The following is an 18,848-nucleotide window of genomic DNA, read 5'->3' as shown; positions in this document are numbered from 1 at the left end:
CTCAAATAGCCCATAGTCTACAAAATATCTTTTTGGGCAATGTTGGCAATGAGAACATTTCTTCTAGCTAATAGTTTCTGAGAATGAAACAAACACATTTGCTGTTCTTAACTACAAGAAAATCTAAAAGCCTATTATAACATAGAAAAGCTGTAGATTAGCTTTTTCATCTTGTTTTACTCCATGAGGTTATACATAATGCTTGAAGAAAACTGACACTGCAAGAAGATGCTACTTTTATTATGTATCATAATAAAATATTCTCTAACTTCACATATGAAGCCATAATGACGCAGTGGTTAGAATGCAGTACTGCAGGCTACTTCTGCTACTTCTCTGAGGACCCATATTGTTGGGGGCAATATGCTGACTTTGTAAACCGCTTAGACAGGGCTGTGAAGCATTGTGAAGTGTTATATAAATCTTAAGTGCTATTGCTATTCCAAAAACAATCTCTCTCTCTCTCTCTCTCTCTCTCTCTCTCTCTCTCTCTCTCTCTCTCTCTTTATAGAGTTGCTATTGTGAGGAAAAATAGGAGGAAGGAATATCAGATAGGCTTGCTGCCTTGAGTTATTTATAAAAGTAATAAAGGTGGGATTAAAAAACTAATCTAAAATAATGCTAAATCCTGTAATTTGATTTTTATTAAAAACTGATCTATTAATAAAGCACAAATTGTGTACACACTGCCCCTGCTCATCTGAAATTTGGAGGTGTTCAGTACTATATTAAAAGAAAATTTTAATAAAACAAAATCATAATTTGGGTCCAGTTTTCTTCACAACTTGAGAAATATATTTCTATAATAATTTCAGTCAGTGTTCTACTATATCTACAGTTGCAAGAAAAAGTATGTGAACCCTTTGGGATTACGTGGAGTTTTGCATGAATTGGCCATAAAATGCGCTCTAAACGTCATGTAAGTCACAACAATAGAAAAACACAGTCTGCTTAAAATAATACTACACAAACATTAGCTGTTGTCATGTTTTAATTGAACATAAGATGGAAACATTCACAGTGCAGGGTGGAAAAAGTATGTGAACCTTTGGACTTAATAACTGGTTGACCCTCCTTTGGCAGCAATAACCTCAACCAAATGTTTCTTGTAGTTGCAGATCAGACCTGCACAACGATCTGGAGTAATTTTGGACCACTCCTCTTCACAAAACTGTTTCAGTGTAGCAATATTCTTGGGGTGTCTGGTGTGAATCGCTCTCTTAAGGTCATGCCACAGCATTTCAATCGGGTTGAGGTCAGGACTCTGACTGGGCCACTCCACAAGACGTATTCTGTTCTGTTGAAGCCACTGTTTTGTTGAATTACTTGTATGCTTTGGGTCATTGTCCTGTTGCATCACCCATCCTCTGCGGAGCTTCAGTTGGCAGACAGATGGTCGTACGTTTTCCTGCAAAATGTCTTGATAAACTCTGGAATTCATTTTCCCATCAGTGACAACAATCCGTCCAGGCCCTGAGGCAGCAAAGCAGCCCCAAGCCATGATGCTCCCTCCGCCATGTTTTACAGTGGGGATGAGGTTTTGATGTTGGTGTGCTGTGCCTTTTTTTCTCCACATATAGTGTTGTGTGTTTTTCCCAAACAATTTTGGTTTCATCTGTCCACAGTATATTTTGCCAGTAGTGCTGTGGAACATCCAGGTGCTCTTTTGCAAACTTCAAACGTGCTGCAATATTTTTTTTGGACAGCAGTGGCTTCCTCCGTGGTGTCCTCCCATGTACTCCATTTTTGTTCAATGTTTTCCTTATTGTAGATGTGTCAACAAAAATGTTAGCGTGTGCCAGAGATTTCTGTAGGTCTTTAGCTGACACTCTAGGATTCTTCTTTACCTCATTAAGCATTATGCGCTGTGCTCTTGCAGTCATTTTTACAGGACGACCACGCCTAGGGAGAGTAGCAACAGTGCTAAACTTTCTCCATTTGTAGACAGTCTGTCTTACCGTGGACACATGAACATCAAGGCTTTTGGAGATACTTACTTTCCAGCTTCATGCAAGTCAACAATTCTTGATCATAGGTCTTCTGAGAGCTCTTTTCTGCGAGACGTGGTTCACATCAGACAGTGTTTCTTGAGACCAGTAAACCCAAAACAGGTGTGTGTTTGTAAAGGGCAGGACAGCTGTCAGCAACACATCCAATATCATCACACTGATTGAAGTCAAGGTTGGCTCACTCCTGGCTCCAATTAGCTCTTGGAGAAGTCATTAGGCTAGGGGTTCACATACTTTTTCCACCCTGCACTGTGAATGTTTACATTTTATTTTTCAGTTAAAACATGACAACAGCTAATGTTTGTGTAGTATTATTTTAAGCAGACTGTGTTTTTCTATTGTTGTGACTTACATGACATTTAGAGCGCATTTTATGGCCAATTCATGCAAAACTCCACGTAATCCCAAAGGGTTCACATACTTTTTCTTGCAACTGTATGTGTATACAGAAGTCTTATCAAGCAATCATATTATTTAGCTACCACACTATCCAAATTTAACTGAAAGCAGATATTCAATTAACAATTCTTAAAATGTCTTTATTTTTACTCAAAAGCATTTGTGCAGATACAGTGCAAATAAGCCTTTTTTGTTGAAGATTTTAGCCTTTATTATGCTTCTTTCATCTCAGCCAGATTATTTCAGTATAAGTCAAGAATTCTTCAGTTTATCACTGATGAGACTAGGCTCCCACATACACTATCAGAGGTATTAGCAGCTCAGCTATTCTTCCTTTCTAAGTCTTTGCACATCAAAGACATTTCTGCTTTCTAAACAATTGAAGTTGTTAAACCTTTATCAGGAGATTAAATATTATGATGTTTGTCAAAATTCCTTCCTTAAGTGCTTTTAAGCATAAAGGCCTTTACTTTACTTAATGAGTTTTTCTGGATTCCACTTTATTCCTTAATAAAATAAAGCATCTTATTAGCTGTCATATTAAGATGAATGTAAATGGGAATGTATTGGCTGTATTGTATGCCATTTTAGCTATTGACCTTCAGTAATCGCAAAGATTTTACAAGGTGAGGAAGACCACTGTGCCTTAATAGGGGTGGTGCTTCTGAATTTGTTGGTGTATCTTCCTCTCTACAGCTGTCTGATTTAATCAAATATTGGTGATTCTATCACATTTATTTTACGTTTACGTTTTACGTTTTATTTAATTTGTATACCGCCCTTCTCCCTAGGGACTCAGGGCGGTTCACAGGGCATATAAATAACAATACAATACAATACAAAAGTTAAAACAAAGATTAAATCAGTGCCCAGTTAAAAACAATAATACTATTCTAAAACAACAATTTAAAACCCAACTCCCCCGTCAGGCCAGACCAGCTAATTCAAATAAATGGGTCTTCAGGCCACGACGGAAAGTTCGGAGGTCTGATGCCATCCGGAGCTCCACCGGCAGTTGGTTCCACAAAGCCGGGGCACCCACAGAGAAGGCTCTCCCCCTGGGGGCCGCCAGTCGGCATTCCCTGACCGGAGGCACCCTGAGGAGGCCCTCTCTGTGGGAACGCACAGGGCGGAGGGGAGTTGACGCCGGCAGCAGGTGGTCCCCGAGGTAACCCGGACCCATGCCATGTAGGGACTTAAAGATCATAACCAAGACCTTGAACCTCACCCGGAAGAGTCAGATTTCTCAGTTTACAGATCATATTCCAAACTTATGATAATGGAAAGAGATCTACCTGAATATTGGTAATACGTGGCTACTCACAAACAGTTTTTGTATTGAAATCTATGCAGTTTGGCATACATTTTTAAAAGTGCAAATGTCAGAATAATGTGTGTATAGTCCCAGTTTTTTGGCTTATTAATGAAGTATTGTAAAATAGGCATATCTGATGAGAGAATTTTCTCTCCTATTCTTAGCCCCAATTAACTTTTAAAATTAGTTGATATACTTTCATTATTGGATTTGTGTGCTCTCTATAAAGGAGACACTCAGCACTCATAACAATTACAGAAATATATTTAAAAAATATATTATATTTTATTAACCTGTCGTTTAAACAAACAAAACAGATCATTCCCAGCCAACTAGAACCTGAGCCAGGAGCTTATTGGAACTGTCTAGTACACAATTGTGAGCAATAAATCCTGGAATTTCAGAGCTAAATTCTCTCCAAAACAGAATAATTTCACACAAAAAAAATCATGTTAATTTTGAAGATTTCCAGAAAGTTCTTTGTCCTGAAGTCAGCATAAAATATTTGCTTACAGGAAAGGAAACATTACGATGACAATGGCTATATCCAGTAACTTTGAAGATTGTTTTCTATGGAGCGCTTGGTATTTTCTGAGCTTAACGGTTTGTTTGCAGACATTTTATTACCCAACTAGGTAGCATCATCAGTACAAGAGAGTGTGGTTTGCTTCCTGTTTACATATGGTACCATTATACATTATCTCTTCTGTTGGTAATTGTTTTCTTCATATTAGATGAAAGTGAGAAATAAGACTAATAATAATGTACTGCTCAGTCTTGGAGATTTCTCTTTCAATGAAATAAAAGTGCAACAGCCTAGGATGTTAAGAGTGACCTCTCTTATTTCATAGATTTAAACCTTTCAGCCAAGTTAGGTATTTTTGCATCCTTATGCCAGTGTATACAGAACAATAAAAAATGTGTAGATTATGGCAAAAACAAATTGGGAATTCATTGTTTGCTTTACTCAGTTTCTAATTCTCTGAGGTGAAATATCCAGCTAAGCTGCACAATTTTGTTCTTTCAAACACGCATAAAGGAATTTTTGCATTATCTTTACTTTCCTGATTTATATTAAGTCTCGTGTTGTGAAGACTGATAAAATCTACATGTACAGAAAGCAAAGTCAGCATGCTATATATTTATTTGCATAGGTAAGTAAATAAAGATTTTCAAAAATCCTAGGAGAGAACTTTCAGATCTTCTCAATTCTTTCCCACCCTCACCTAAGGCAGCACCATTTCTCATGCTTTAGGCATGTGTGGTGGAGAGGAACCCAAAGCCTCTGGATTGATTGAAGGAGACTTGAGTTCTCAATTAAAACTGTAATTTAGTTTTGCATTTCAATTTTAAAACCAAACAGTCTCCAGTCCTTTTCATGAGTCATGAACCTTTTTGCATGAGTGACTGGAGGAATTAGTGAATATGCATATTAGTATTCTCCCCCTCCCCTTTTCAGTAATGCCTATTTTGTTTGCTTAAATGAGTGCACTTTTACTTCATTACACTTCGGGTTAATGTAATTTTGTGTCTTTGCAAAGAGCAGATCTGGTGTCAGTTTTCCTGCTCATTCATAAACATAAAAAATACAGAGAAACTGCAATAACAGTGTTCCTTCTCTTAAAGGATGTCATTGTTATTTCCTATATGTGCCCACCATTGAAAAAGAGGTGGCTCTAGCAATAAATTAGTAATGCTCAGACTTAGACTATGTTTTCCTTTTAATTGGAAGATATATCTCATTAGACATGAACAAAATTTCTGATTAAATCCACTAATTGAATGTTAAAACGTATTTGCCCCATTTGTGTTGAAACACTCTCGAAGTGCCACCTTAAGTTGTATTAAATGCCACCTTTAAGTTTCATTAAACGATAAGCATAATGGACACTTTTTAATAATAATTTAAATCTTAAGAGGGATATGTGAATGGCAGTATTTTATGCAGATGCCAGATAAATCTCCTGTAATTGTGACAGTGCATGAGTTAAATTTATGTGCTTGGGATTTTTTTTTCCCTCTTTGTTTTCTCTCATTGTAAATAAAAAATAATCTTCCATGAAAAAAGTGCTAATATGGAGGGGGTGGGTATTCCTTCCATATTAGTTTCACTTTTATCGTTACTGCTGCGGTATTTTTCAAACCTGAAAATGCTGGTAAATGTGGTTTGCATTATACTACATATAAATATAACTGCCTGAAATGGTATGTGGATCAAGTTAGCATGTGCTTTCAGCACTGAGGAAGTGCCAGGATTCTCATGTTTGTGGTGACTTCTTAATTTGTTACAAATGCTTTCTTCATTATCATTCACCACTCAGTAGCTTGTTCTGTGGGTGAAAACAAGGTATCAGCATACCAAGTCACAAACACGAGGACCCCAAGATGTTAATTAAATATACGCTTCATACAATTGGCCATTGCAGATCTCACAATTGCTGTGGTTGCCCAGCTAATATCTGGTTTTTTCTGTTGTTAACAGCTTTTTAATGCGCCAAATGTGGTATTCAGGTTTCCACATTTTGGCAGGCCAAAACTGCACTCAAAAAGTGGACAGGGCCGGAAAAAGAGGCCAGGAATAAATGAGAAAACCTGGCAGGGATATAGCAAAAAAAAAAAAAAAAAGAAAGGGATAGAGGCATAATTTAATACTTACAAAATAAAATACAAGAACAGCATCGTTTTTTATAGTAGTTAACCAGGCACTTTTTTATGCAAATGAAATAAAACCTGAGACAGGGCAAGGACTTTTGATTTGATGTTATCTACTTTTGTAGTCATTTATAATTGCTTTAGGCCATTGAGTAGCTTTTCTTAGTCACAAGGATTGGTGATTCTATTTAAATAAATAAAAGGGCCAGACTACAAATATATAAGTTTGGGCTTCAGTTACTATAGATGCTGTTGAGACTGTGTATTGTGGAAAGCAAGGTTCCTGTTGAAAAATACTGTTCTGTTCTTCTTTTCTCTATTTTTTAGGTTGTTTGCTTGTTTGTTTTTGATGTCTTGCATATTGACTCTTTCAAAAGAATCCATCTGGAAATAGTGTAACATTGTGAGAGTAGAAACAAAAGATCAAAGGAGTTATGTCTTCCAAGTCTGTGTTTATGATCTTAAAGAGCTGCTGTCTTTAGAATAAACAGGATTAATGTTCATAATTTAATTTCTGGAGTATTTTCATTGCTAACCACTGTATAATCAAAAAGCATGTCCTTGCTATGCCTTGGTACCTTTTTTCAAATAGATTTTAGAAGAATGTAGGATATGACATGCTGTGCTTTGAGTAACTAGTAGTACCATGAAGGTTCATTGATGTTCATTGAAACATTATGAAAGTAAATTAGAATAACCTGTTCTGTAAAATAATTATCCACTTCTGTTTTCAGCAAGACCTAGTTGTTTGCCTTTTGGCACTGTGGGAATAAATGGAGATGGTTCAGAGGAATGTCAGAAAAAGCTGTGTATGTTTGCTTGAGATTTACATATTTTATTGATGCAAGCTAGCTTTGACTGCTTTTTCCTTATCTTAAGTGTACAAAATATATCCCATTCATCCTTCATCAGAGATTTGTCATAATTCTTGATTACTGTTTTGTTACAATTGGTGATTTAGAAGCAGAATTCACCAGCTGGATTATCAGGTTCCAGGCTATGCCTGCAAACAGAAAAATCTGCTTGAGACTTGTCAACTGAACAGATGTTACACTTAGGGAAATGGAACATATTGTACCCTGCGGGGTCTGTCACTGTCACACAAATACTCTTAAGAGTGACTACATTGAATTTGCCAGAGTAAACTTGCTCTTTTTTTCTCTCTCTCTACTGTAGACTTTGAACCTGAGTTGAATTTTTTCCTTCTAGAATTAGGTGTTGGATAGTCAGTGTTTTGTGGGAGAAAATATTCCATCTTACACAAAATGCAGGTATTTATTTCACGTAGAAAATGCTTCAAGGTTTATATGCTGCCAATATAAATAGCTTCTATTATTAAGCTACACTTGTGGGTGAGTCACCTATTGCTGTGTAACCAAACACATTTGTATATAGTAGCTTTTATGGAAGGGTAAATTTTAACCGGCACCATCACAGACTGTTACCTGTGTTCATTTAAGAATGTTTCAGTCATAGTGTAATCCTGTGACAGTGCTTTTTCCACACAGAATAATCAGCCCTTCACTGAGATGAATATGTAAAATGTGGAAAATTATTTATTTTGACCAGTGATCCAAAGCTGTTTAGCTCATTAAAACAGATGACTTCTGTAACCTCATGGAACCAGAAAAGCAGTTCTTTAGGGCTATTTACATTTCCCTGCTATAAACATGCTCAGGGAGAGTTTAGTCCATATAATTATAAATAAAACGTATCAGATTTTTGAAAAATTTTGCCTATACAGAAGATAAAGATTCTAGTTAGCATTGTCTTTTGGATTTTATGTGCATCAGGTGGCATGATACTGTATTTTTACTCTGAGAGAGAATCAAAATAGCAACAGTATGTATATTATACAGTATCATGGATGTGCTACGAAACCTTCAACACTACTGAAGGTGTGGGTTTTGATTTAGAGATAAATAGATTATAGCATATTAATTGCACTGTAAGGTACTTAAAGAAAGCTACTGTTCAACTGAATGAAATCTTGTCGATGTTCATTTGCTACTTGTATTTCTCAAAAACTATTAGACAAGCATGCTTCTGAGACCTTATTAAGTTTCCATTTATGGAGACAAGTCAGTTGCCATGGTTTATTAATTAATTAACATCAAAAGTGAAAGATAAAGTAACCTTTATCCAGGTTCTTTTTTATTTTTATTTATTAAATTTATATGCCACCCATCTCACTGTCCAAGGCAAAATCTTGATGCTTTCATTTCAGGAGAGGATGTCAAATTAAAATCTTTTACATGCACACTCATAGAAGCTCTTAGTTTCAGTGGTCCATTTTTATACACAATTTTGATAACACCAGGTATTTATTAAGCTGTGTAAGCCCTTCAAATCATTAAAGCAGTCAGAACATTTTTCCAAATGGGTATGCATACTAAACTAACTTGAGGCAGGCAGGACTGGCTTATGACTCCATATAAACCTAGAAAAAGATGTGGGTTCTTTAATTATTTAAAAGAAGGTGCTTCATGAATATTCCTGCTCAATTTGATGCACCTCTTTTGAATAATCCTAATTTTGGTGTGTTTTCTTCATCTTTTCTACTCACTTTCTTCCATGGAATTACTTCTGTTGTAATTTGGACCAAATGCTATAATTATTAGCCTCTTAGCTTTTATTTAAAATCAAAACTTACAAATAAAACACGATTCCTATAGTTAATTTGCAATTTTTTTTAATCTGTTACTTTTCACTGATATCATTCAGGCAGCAAACATGGAACAACCCCATTTTGTCCTCTCAGATTCTTATGGAGTATGTTAAACTAGGAGAAATTGTCCTAAACCAGAGGTGTCAAACTTACAACATCACATGACATGTGACATATCACGACTTTTTCCTTATTGCCAGAGCTGGGATGGGCGCAGTTTCAGCATGACGCATCCAGCCTATGGGCCAGCAGTTTGTCACCCCTGTCCTAAACTGTCATTGATCTTGATGTTTTAATAGGGATTTGACTCTCAACATTTTACATCAACTCCAATCATATTATAGTTAAATGATAACATGCCAAGGGGAAAAACTTGGATTTTGGTATAGTTCTCCCAACAATCAAAACTTGACCACTACAGTATTCCCTTGTCTTTGATTTTGACAATCATCCAAACCTCCCAGCTCAATGTTTAGAAACAGAAGGATCTGCTTAAAGGTGAAGTGCACCTGGTAACAATTAAATTGCAAAAAAATGGTCTAGTGCCTGAGGATCTGGTAACTTTCTTGTGAAGCTACAAAAACAGCTTTTTTCTTCTTCTTTTAAAAAAAAACTATTCCTGGAATGATCTGTATTATTATTACTACATTGGTATTTTCAGAATCTAGACACATAACAGCATCCATATATTGAAAAGTATTTGGGCAAACCTTGAATGCAACGTTGGGTAATGTTTAACTCTCCAGATATTCAGACTGTTCTTATAAGCTCTTAACTAGAAAGGCCAATGGGATGGGAGATGGAAGCTGCAGCCCATTTGAAGAATCATCCATTGCCTACCTTTGATTTACAGTAATGTGATTTATTTAATTACATGAAATAAGAATTGTAAAGCACACATAAGAAATCTACACATGTTTGTTGATCAGTGTAGCTGGCCTCATTTAAAGTCTTTTAGGCTCACAAAGAATTTGGGTAGGGTGTGTGTTAATCTTTAATCTCATACTTTATTTTATAAACTCTTGAAAAATATTTTTATAGGTTGAATTAATTATAAAGTCCAGTGTGAAAAAGACCCGTTACTATTAACGTTACCGTTAATGGCAGAGAACTAAACAAAGAGGCAAAATCAGTTTCTCTCACTCATCCTGAAGACTCTCACTTTACTGACATTAGAGGTTTATGATAGCTGCTGGCTTCATTTGTGGAACCTCACTTTGCATAATATCAGTAAATCTTAATGATACGTTGCTTAGTGTTTGTATATGTTCGTGTGTACTGTTAATATTAACTGAAAAGATTATTTTCAGGGCTGCATTACATAACTTGCATTTGCTCTACTGAATTATAAGCAGGGATATAAATCAAAGCATTACATTTGTTTCTCTCCTGCAGAGGTTGCAAAGCAGATATTTGGAAATATTTTTTTGAAAAAAATAAATTCTATGATTTCAGGATAGAATAAATGGAGACAATTTAACTGTTAAAAGAAACAATCAATTTTAACTCTTGTATTTAACTCTTCATGACTAGTGATGAACCTTAAGCTCAGTTTCAGCCACAGACACCCACAGTCATTCACCGCTGGGACAGTAGTACCAGTCACTCAATGATCACAGCAGCCTTCCTCCCCAACCTTAATGTTTGGCTGTACAGGACCTATAATCAAGGGAGACAGATTTCCAACAGGGCTGTGACCCCATTTACTGTTTTCTGTTTCCACTGTAAGAAGAAAAATTGTTTAATTATTGCTTTTGTGCAGCAAAATATCTGTAAAATCCAGAGCAATAAACGAAAGTGCAGACTGTTTCTTCTTTCTTGTTAGAGTCTTTCCTTCTCTTCAGCCTATTCAGCAAAAATACGATCTTTAACATTTGCTAATGGCTTGAATTGGGGTCAGTTCAGACATCCTGTTGAGGCAGAATTAATCAATCAGTAGGCTTTCCTCCGTTTGCAAGTGATGGGTTCACACAATAGAGCTTGTCATATAACAATATTTTGTCATAGTTTACACTGTTGTATCAAATTAGGTCCTTGTTTTTAGTGTTTCACATGTTTTCATTGAAAGCTGTGTATAATTTTCTTGGCTCCAAAGCTTGTGAAAAAAATGTAATAAACATTGCAATCCGCTAAATTAAATTACCAAAATCCACAGTTGGGCTTGTAAAATGGGTCAAATTATGTTTCAGTTTATCAAATTGTTGGCCTGGTCCATTTAATTAAAAGTTAAATTAAAAGCAGATATCTCTTCCTTCTTAGCATTCTAACAAGATTTATGCCGAGCTGGTCCTGGGGTTATTTTGTGATTCTAAATAAACACTATAAATGGTCTGTAGGAAACTATAAAAATCCACACCAAATGTTTAGATGTGTTATTAAAAATAATTTCTTCTGTGCTTTTGAGAGTTGACACAGTTATGGCTGGAACACTAATGAAATCCATAGTTTAGGTTTATAGAGTTTTGATAAATTATTTTTTTTCCAGGGTAGTACATTTTGAATACAGCTTTCTATAAAGCAGTGCATGGTTAATTAAAATTTAGTACAGAAAATATGTCTATAACTACGTACAAGCAACATCAGAATTTCAGGATGGATGCTTAATGCATGATATATTTAATGCAAATCACAGATATTTCCATTTACCTACTTAATCTGCCTCCAGAGATTCACCGTATTTCCCTTACTTTCATCATGCTGTGTAAAAAACAAGGAAGCAAAGTACAGTAAGGGTGCAATGTGTTTTGCCTTTCCTTTTCACCTGCCTATCACTTTTGCTGCTTACTTAGTATACCACCAAAGATATACCTTTCTATAGATGCTCATTGTCATCATTGAACTTAAAAATATGAAAAGTTTAGGACAAGAAATACCGCTAATAGATGTTGATCTTAGATCCCTTACTGATATCTTCCAAATTGTTTGTTCTTGTTTTTAAACAGTCCTCTACTTGCTGTTTCCTTCGGAATCTGCTGTGCAGTTCCAGCAATAACCTTGCTGGTCCTCGGAGTAAATCCTCTTATTGGTGCCTTAGGGGCCTTCAATATTTTCCTGTATTCCTGCTGCTATACGCCTCTAAAAAGAATTAGCATTGTGAATACATGGGTAGGCGCTGTGGTTGGTGCCGTTCCGCCAGTCGTGGGTTGGATAGCAGCAACTGGTAGTCTGGATGCAGGTGAGTATAAAGTGAAAATCCATAAAGGGGAATGGAAATTTTAAAAATTGATTTTTTTTTCCTTTGGGACTAGCAAAAAGCAACTATAGTATGGAAATAAGTGCTTTGGTTTCGCATAAGTCTCTATTGCAAATAAGACATTCTCTTTTTAATCAACACTTGCTGGAATAACATTTATATTTTCTAGAATTTACGTCTTCCATATTGAATTCCATAGCACTCCCTGCTATATATAAATGTAAAGGTTCCCCCGCACATGCGTGCTAGTCGTTTCCAACTCTAGGGGCCGGTGCTCATCTCCGTTTCAAAGCCGAAGAGCCAGCGCTTGTCCGAGGACGTCTCCGTGGTCATGTGGCTGGCATGACTAGACGCCAAAGGCGCACGGGACGCTGTTACCGTCCCACCGTAGTGGTCCCTATTTTTCTACTTGCATTTTTACGTGCTTTCGAACTGCTAGGTTGGCAGAAACTGGGATGAGTAACAGGTGCTCACTCTGCTACGCGGCACTCGGGATTCGACTCATCAAACTGCCGACCATTTGATCGACAAGCTCAGCATCCTAACCCACTGAGCCACCGCGTCCCTTTTCCCTGCTATATACTGATATATAAATAAAAATCAAAATTATCTTTGTTTCAGATACCCCCAAACATACTTAGTGGTTCTTGAGAAACATACTCTGAGGTCACTCCAAGGGAGAGTAAAACACTTTAAAAAAACACTTTAATAATAGGCCGTTATATCCTGGGAAGACTCCAGGCCTGGAGACCATGGACTTTGTAATAATGAGAAATGCAATAAAATCACAGAAAAAATGGGTAACTTGCATATAAACCACATGGTTAGCTTGACTTCTGGTTCAAAGCTCATGGATTTTTCATGGTTTATTTTAAAAAAGCTTGGAGATAGTACAGTGCTAGAGAATAGTATTGATGTTTTGAAGAGATTTACAATGTTTATGTGGTCATGTAAAATTCATCTGTCACTGCTAGGTACTGTAAGAAATTGACAGGTATAGCCTGCAAGATAGCTTTCTTTAAATACTATTTGTTTAACAAAAATCCTCTTGGCAAGTTAGAATTGAGAGGTTTCGCCTCATGGATTTGACAAAGGTACCAAGAAGAGAAGTGAAATAGATGCTGCCAGATAATTCGTACAACAATATTTGTACAACATCTACACTTGAGCTAAAATGGAAGCAGACTGCTATTCCTGAGTAGAGAGATGAGATGGCAGAAGAGCTTTCAAGTTGATCTCTAGAAGAAGCCAGGAACTGGGGGTCATGTGGTTTAGAAACAATGATTACCAGAAGGATAGAATGATTTCCTTGTACCAGAAGTTACGTTTAGCCTATGATTTTCAATAATGCTGTGTTTGGATATGTCAAAAACCAAGCAAGCTGTTAATGTGTGTCTTTTCTGTGAAATTACCTGTGCCTGATCTCTTCCTGCTTAGCCTTTGCCGCCAGCATTTTCACATACCTTGAAATCTTGCTGTCTATTCATTCCTAAGATATAAGCAATCTTTTAATAGCCAGGGGCTGTGCTTAACTTTTTTTTTTCTTTTAAGGGGTGTAATGGACTGATGGTACAAAGCGCATGGGGCCATTTTTTTTCTCTTGAATTGTAGAAAAAAATTGAAGAGTTTGTTTATATATATATCATGTGAAACCACTGCCTTGTCTTGTTCCAACCCAGTCTCATAATGCGTGCACACCAAGGAGTTTACTTGAAAGACAATTTCAAGCAACGCCAAACAGGGAGAGTGTTCAAGTACACCCACAGAGCAACAAAATCCCCGTCCCTAGAGGGCTTACTTGCAAAAGAGGATTCAAAATAGCCAGAATCCAGGTGGTAAGAGCAAAATTATAGTCAGGCCATCGTCCAGATGCCCTGGAGTCCAAATGTAGGTTGTCATTTGGTCTGAGTTCCAAGGGGCAGCTTCACAGGCAACAGGTTGGATGATTCCCTTGATACCTTGGATGATTCCCTTGATACCTCCTTAGATGTTGCTTGGGGGAGAATGAGCCGATTCCTGGCACATCAGGAATTGAATTAATTGATGGCTGTGAACGGCCATCCAGAAGGGATTTCCCCTCCAACTGGGGAAAGTTTGCAGTGGCAGACAGCCAGCAAACAGGAGGAGGAATTGCCTTCTGTACCTGATCCGAGAGCACGTAGAACAGAGAAAAGACAGGAGCAGAGAACGTCAGCCAGACTACTCGAGAGGAGAAAGCCCTGCCCATCTTGATGGGCTACACTGGAAGCTGGCTATTTATCACAGCAGACAGGTAGAAGCGTTACTAGGAACAAGGTGTTTGTTTCCTAGCTGTGTGTTTTCTGGTTGTCATGATTCCTGCCTCACTCTGGATTGGCACCATGCTTGGAATGAATCATGCCTTGAAAACTCTAGACTTTTCTTGCCTCTTGTGAGTGGATTTAAGTTTGCCTGGTAAGTTTGAGAAACTTTCAAGGCTTTGTGGACTATTTAGCCATTGCTCAGTTGACTAACCTTGGTCTGTTCATGGCTGGACTTAATTGGGACATTTCTCAGTTTTAATAAAGGGAATTGCTGGGGAATATTAATAAACTCACTAAACCACAGTTATAGGTGTGTATGTGTGTATGTGTGAGTAAGCAGGGCAGCACACATACACATAGCATTACAGTAGCCAAAGTGGTTGTTTCCAACAGAGGCTTTCTAGTGATGATAGCCATTCAGTAGTACCTGAATGTATAGACAACAAAGGCAGGACAACCCTGACAGACGCGAAACCATGCAAAATGCCTTTGCGTTCCTTGACCTTCTGCACAATGTACTTTAGGATTGGAGGGAAGTCTTGGAGCTAGCCCCTCATCATATCTCCCTGATGGCTAGGCTCTTCCAGAGACTGACATTTATCCAATACTCTCCAGCAATTCCAGGTGTTCATCTGGTGCGTCAGATAGCATGGATCAGAACCTACAGATGGCTGGCATTTCATACCACTGAATCTGCCCTATAGAAGTCTTTGGAGAGCATCCATAAAAAAAGAATGGTTTTCAGCTTCGTTTTCACAGGGAACTACTTTGGCATGCTGAGCTTTGCAAACTCAGCTGTTTGCTCACTTTAAGCATTATTTCAAGACATCTTCCATTAAATAGAAATGTATCCAATCCATGCCAGGTCTGTCTCACATCATTCTTTTATTGTTGTTGGACTTGCAGGCAGTAGCATTCACTCTGGAAGTTGTATTGAATTGCCACTTGCTGACATTTGGTATGCTCTGGGTCTGTTCTATGCAATTTAGTGAAAAGTTTTGATTGCATAGATTGCATATTCTCTCATTGTTAGTTTGGCATTTATATTTTCTTTATAAATCTTGGAACTCCTGTCAAACATTTAAATGTAAGCAGTATTTCATTATTTATACATAATTTCTAGGATGGCCAGCACAAAATCAATGTAAATAAATACAAAATTACCAATAAATGGGCAGTTCTCAAAATACATTTCAGGGCTTCATTTCATAAGATTTCATTCAGAAGTTATTCCATAAGAGAGAAGGAAAAAAGGGAGATATTTTTTTAAAAAAATATTTTTTAATGACAGATTGTGAATACCTTTGTTAGTGTGGGCAAGGAGACAGATTTCATGCCAGATTTCTGGAATCCATTAGTACTTCATCATTAATTAGCATATATTACTTTAAGTAAAAAGGCAGAAATACATTTGTGCATGGTTAAAAATAGAGAAAGTAAAGTTCTCTTAAAAAGTAATTCAACAAGGAAAAGAGAATTAGACAAAAAGAAGTCCAAGATTTTATTGGCACTTGCTGTATTTTATTTTTTATAGGAAGGGGAATTTCTTTATTTGCGTTGTTAAATCTAGCCATTCAGAGTGAATCATCAATTCATTTTTCCTTTGGGCAAGAATTTATTACTAATATACCCTTTTTCTTCTTGATTCATGGCATACCATCTAGTCCTGTTTAGTGGTTCTGCAATTCGGTGACTAGAATTGTGTTGTAAATCAGAATCTAAAAGCCAATTTCAATTTTGAAAAAAAAAATAAAAAATGCAATTAATCTAGATAGAGAGGACTAACTAGTCAAAGATGTTTATATAATATACACAGGCCTCTCCAGAAAGTTTTTTTTTTCCAAATTAAAGATAAATTGGGATAGTTGAAATATAGAAGTATTAGCATTTATGAAGAACTTTTCTTTTTTAAATGTTCCTTTTATCCTTTCAACAAAAAGAAGAAAAAATACAACACACAAAATAATACATCAAAATTAGAGAAATCTCCATTTCTCAATTGGTCTTGTTTATCTAATAATTTGCATTTCTAATATTATTTAATTTGTTTGGTTTTATTTGAAAAAAGGTCTAGTTTAGGAATTTAGGTGCATTTAAATTTATCATGCTTCAAATTCAAATCATTATTGTGGTTAATAGACTATAATTAATTCATATGTATAATTTGTTAGTTGATGAAAAAACTATTTTTAAGTTTTGGGCAGGTTTTCTGAGTTAAACTTTCATTATTACAATTATTATTGTAATATCAGTTATCATTACTACAAAGCATCTCAGTGATCTCTGCCTTAATTTTGTAATTTCATGTAGTCACCTCTCCCGTGTATCAAAATCTTGTCTTTATTTAGTTCCAAACAGCAACTAGAAAGTTAAAATAATAAACCTAACAAGAAAAACAGGAAAAAAGACAGACAGATTGGAACAGAATAACCCTAATTACAGCAAGTATTGTCATCTACAGTCAAGGTATTTCTATTACCACATTTCCATATGAAAGCAGTAGGTCCATATGAAAGCAGTAGCCTTGCAAGATGGTGTCTAGTTCCCACTTTCACAGTGGACTCTAGAGACTGTAAAGCATGGCATCTCCATGCTGAGAGAATGTATCCAGTGTGAAACAATCCTGTTTGCAAGAGGGATATTTGCCAGAAAAGGCTTCATCAGATAAGAGGATTTACTGTGGTACAGTTCTGATGGTGGCATGGCAGATAACCACAGCCTGGCAACTCTATTAGACATTAGAGACCCATTGGTATTACTGGGCCCAAGGATGTTTATCTCAAGAGACTATTTGGTTTATCTCAGACTCCCCACTTCTGCCTTCTATGTTTCCTGAAAGACATCTTGCCCTAATTTTCATTCATTTTCAGATAATTTAAATAATTCCTGGGGCTGTGGAATTTGTAGACTGCCTGTGTGTACTAATGTTAATCACACTGAGGCTGATTTCCAAATTGCCTTGACTTTGTAATTCAAATTGGGTTGTAGGGTAGACATTAATTATGTCAGCCCACATCTATTTACAACTGGGGATTTTAAACTGGGCACTTCTTATCAGTAAGTGACAGGTGGCAGATGGATTGGTTTAACAACAAAACACCAAGGGGAAAAGAAAAAGACAATTGTATGTGCCCTTCCTCTTGGAAAAGCCCTCAGCTACCCAGAAGAAGGATGGTAAAGAAAACCCCTCACTTTATTTGGAAGCAATGACACTAATGAAACTTCAAGTGAAGTTTCCTTCAATAGGTAGGATGATAGACAGACAGTTCATGTTTTAAACCACCTTCAAACAAAATATGTAACTTAGTGGTTGCAAAAAAAAGGGGGTGGCGCGAGGTAAATCTTTGCCTGGAGCAAATTATCCTGGTTTTGGAGAATTATATAGAGAATTGAGCTGCTTACCTCTTCAGTAAAACCCTGAATTTTTTTTCATCTTCTTCAAAACTCACAACATTCCAAAAAATACCTTACTCGATTTGTAAAAGAGACAAACATCTCAGCAGTGATGGATAGTACAAGGTACTTGAAGGCAAAGTACTATGCTGCTCATCTAACAAATGTGGAAACATATGGGTAGTGCTTGTAGGCAGTTGTTTTAAATGTAATAAGGCAAAAGTCAGTTGATTCTTCTTCCCCACTCAGACAAAAATATTGGTCATTCTGCCATTGAGATACCTGAGGGATTGGTGCAATCAAAGTCAGGGCCCGGTCAATAAATTCATTGTCATCTCCACTGTACACAGCTGTGTTAAGTTCCTGGCGCTTTCAAATAAAAGAAAAAAATACTCAACCACCCATATGGGACAGCTGCTCCAGTTTGTTCTACCCTGGGTCTCTATTACAAAGTAATCAGCAGGGGGCACCAAAGTAGTAGCAAGAACAATGAGTTGACTTGACAGTAATGTGTGAGAATAATAGGACTGAAATTGATTTGATTACAGCCTCATTAACTGAAACAATATTATGGAACCATATTGTAAACATGTTATGAATACAGCTTTGGATGCTTGTCGAAAATTCTAATTCAAAAGGCGATGAACTCTTGTTTAATTAATGCAGCCTCGTCCTCTCTAGTCATCTACTGTGCACCTTCCAGTCTCTTATTTCTGTTCAGAGTATTTGCCATCCTTTGGGCAAGATAAATCCTTCCATTTGTCAATCCAGGGGAAGTACATGGTTTGTGCCTGCAAGGTCTTGCCATTTTTTCTTTCTTGCTTGCTCTTTTAAATTCTGTTGTTGATTTAAGGATGGAGGAAGAAAACAACAGCTGGTAATAGGGAAAGGCCCTAGGCCTTTCCTAGGCTTCCTAGGGCCTATATCATCCCTCTGG

General features: G+C 36.7%; 1 protein-coding gene across 2 annotated transcripts in view; it reads left to right on the top strand.

The window, feature by feature from the left end:
• COX10 (cytochrome c oxidase assembly factor heme A:farnesyltransferase COX10) overlaps positions 1–18,848 on the top strand; it is a 110,494-nt gene that overhangs the window by 84,882 nt on the left and 6,764 nt on the right. For both annotated transcript variants that reach the window (XM_083352351.1, XM_083352352.1), the window contains exon 6: positions 11,986–12,218. In XM_083352351.1, the coding sequence (XP_083208477.1) occupies positions 11,986–12,218 (233 nt within the window). The remainder of the gene's footprint in view (positions 1–11,985; positions 12,219–18,848) is intronic.

Source organism: Vipera ursinii (assembly GCF_947247035.1).
Source record: "Vipera ursinii genome assembly, chromosome: 2".
Classification (NCBI taxonomy): Eukaryota; Metazoa; Chordata; class Lepidosauria; order Squamata; family Viperidae; genus Vipera; species Vipera ursinii.
This window is presented reverse-complemented; position numbering and strand designations above follow the sequence as displayed.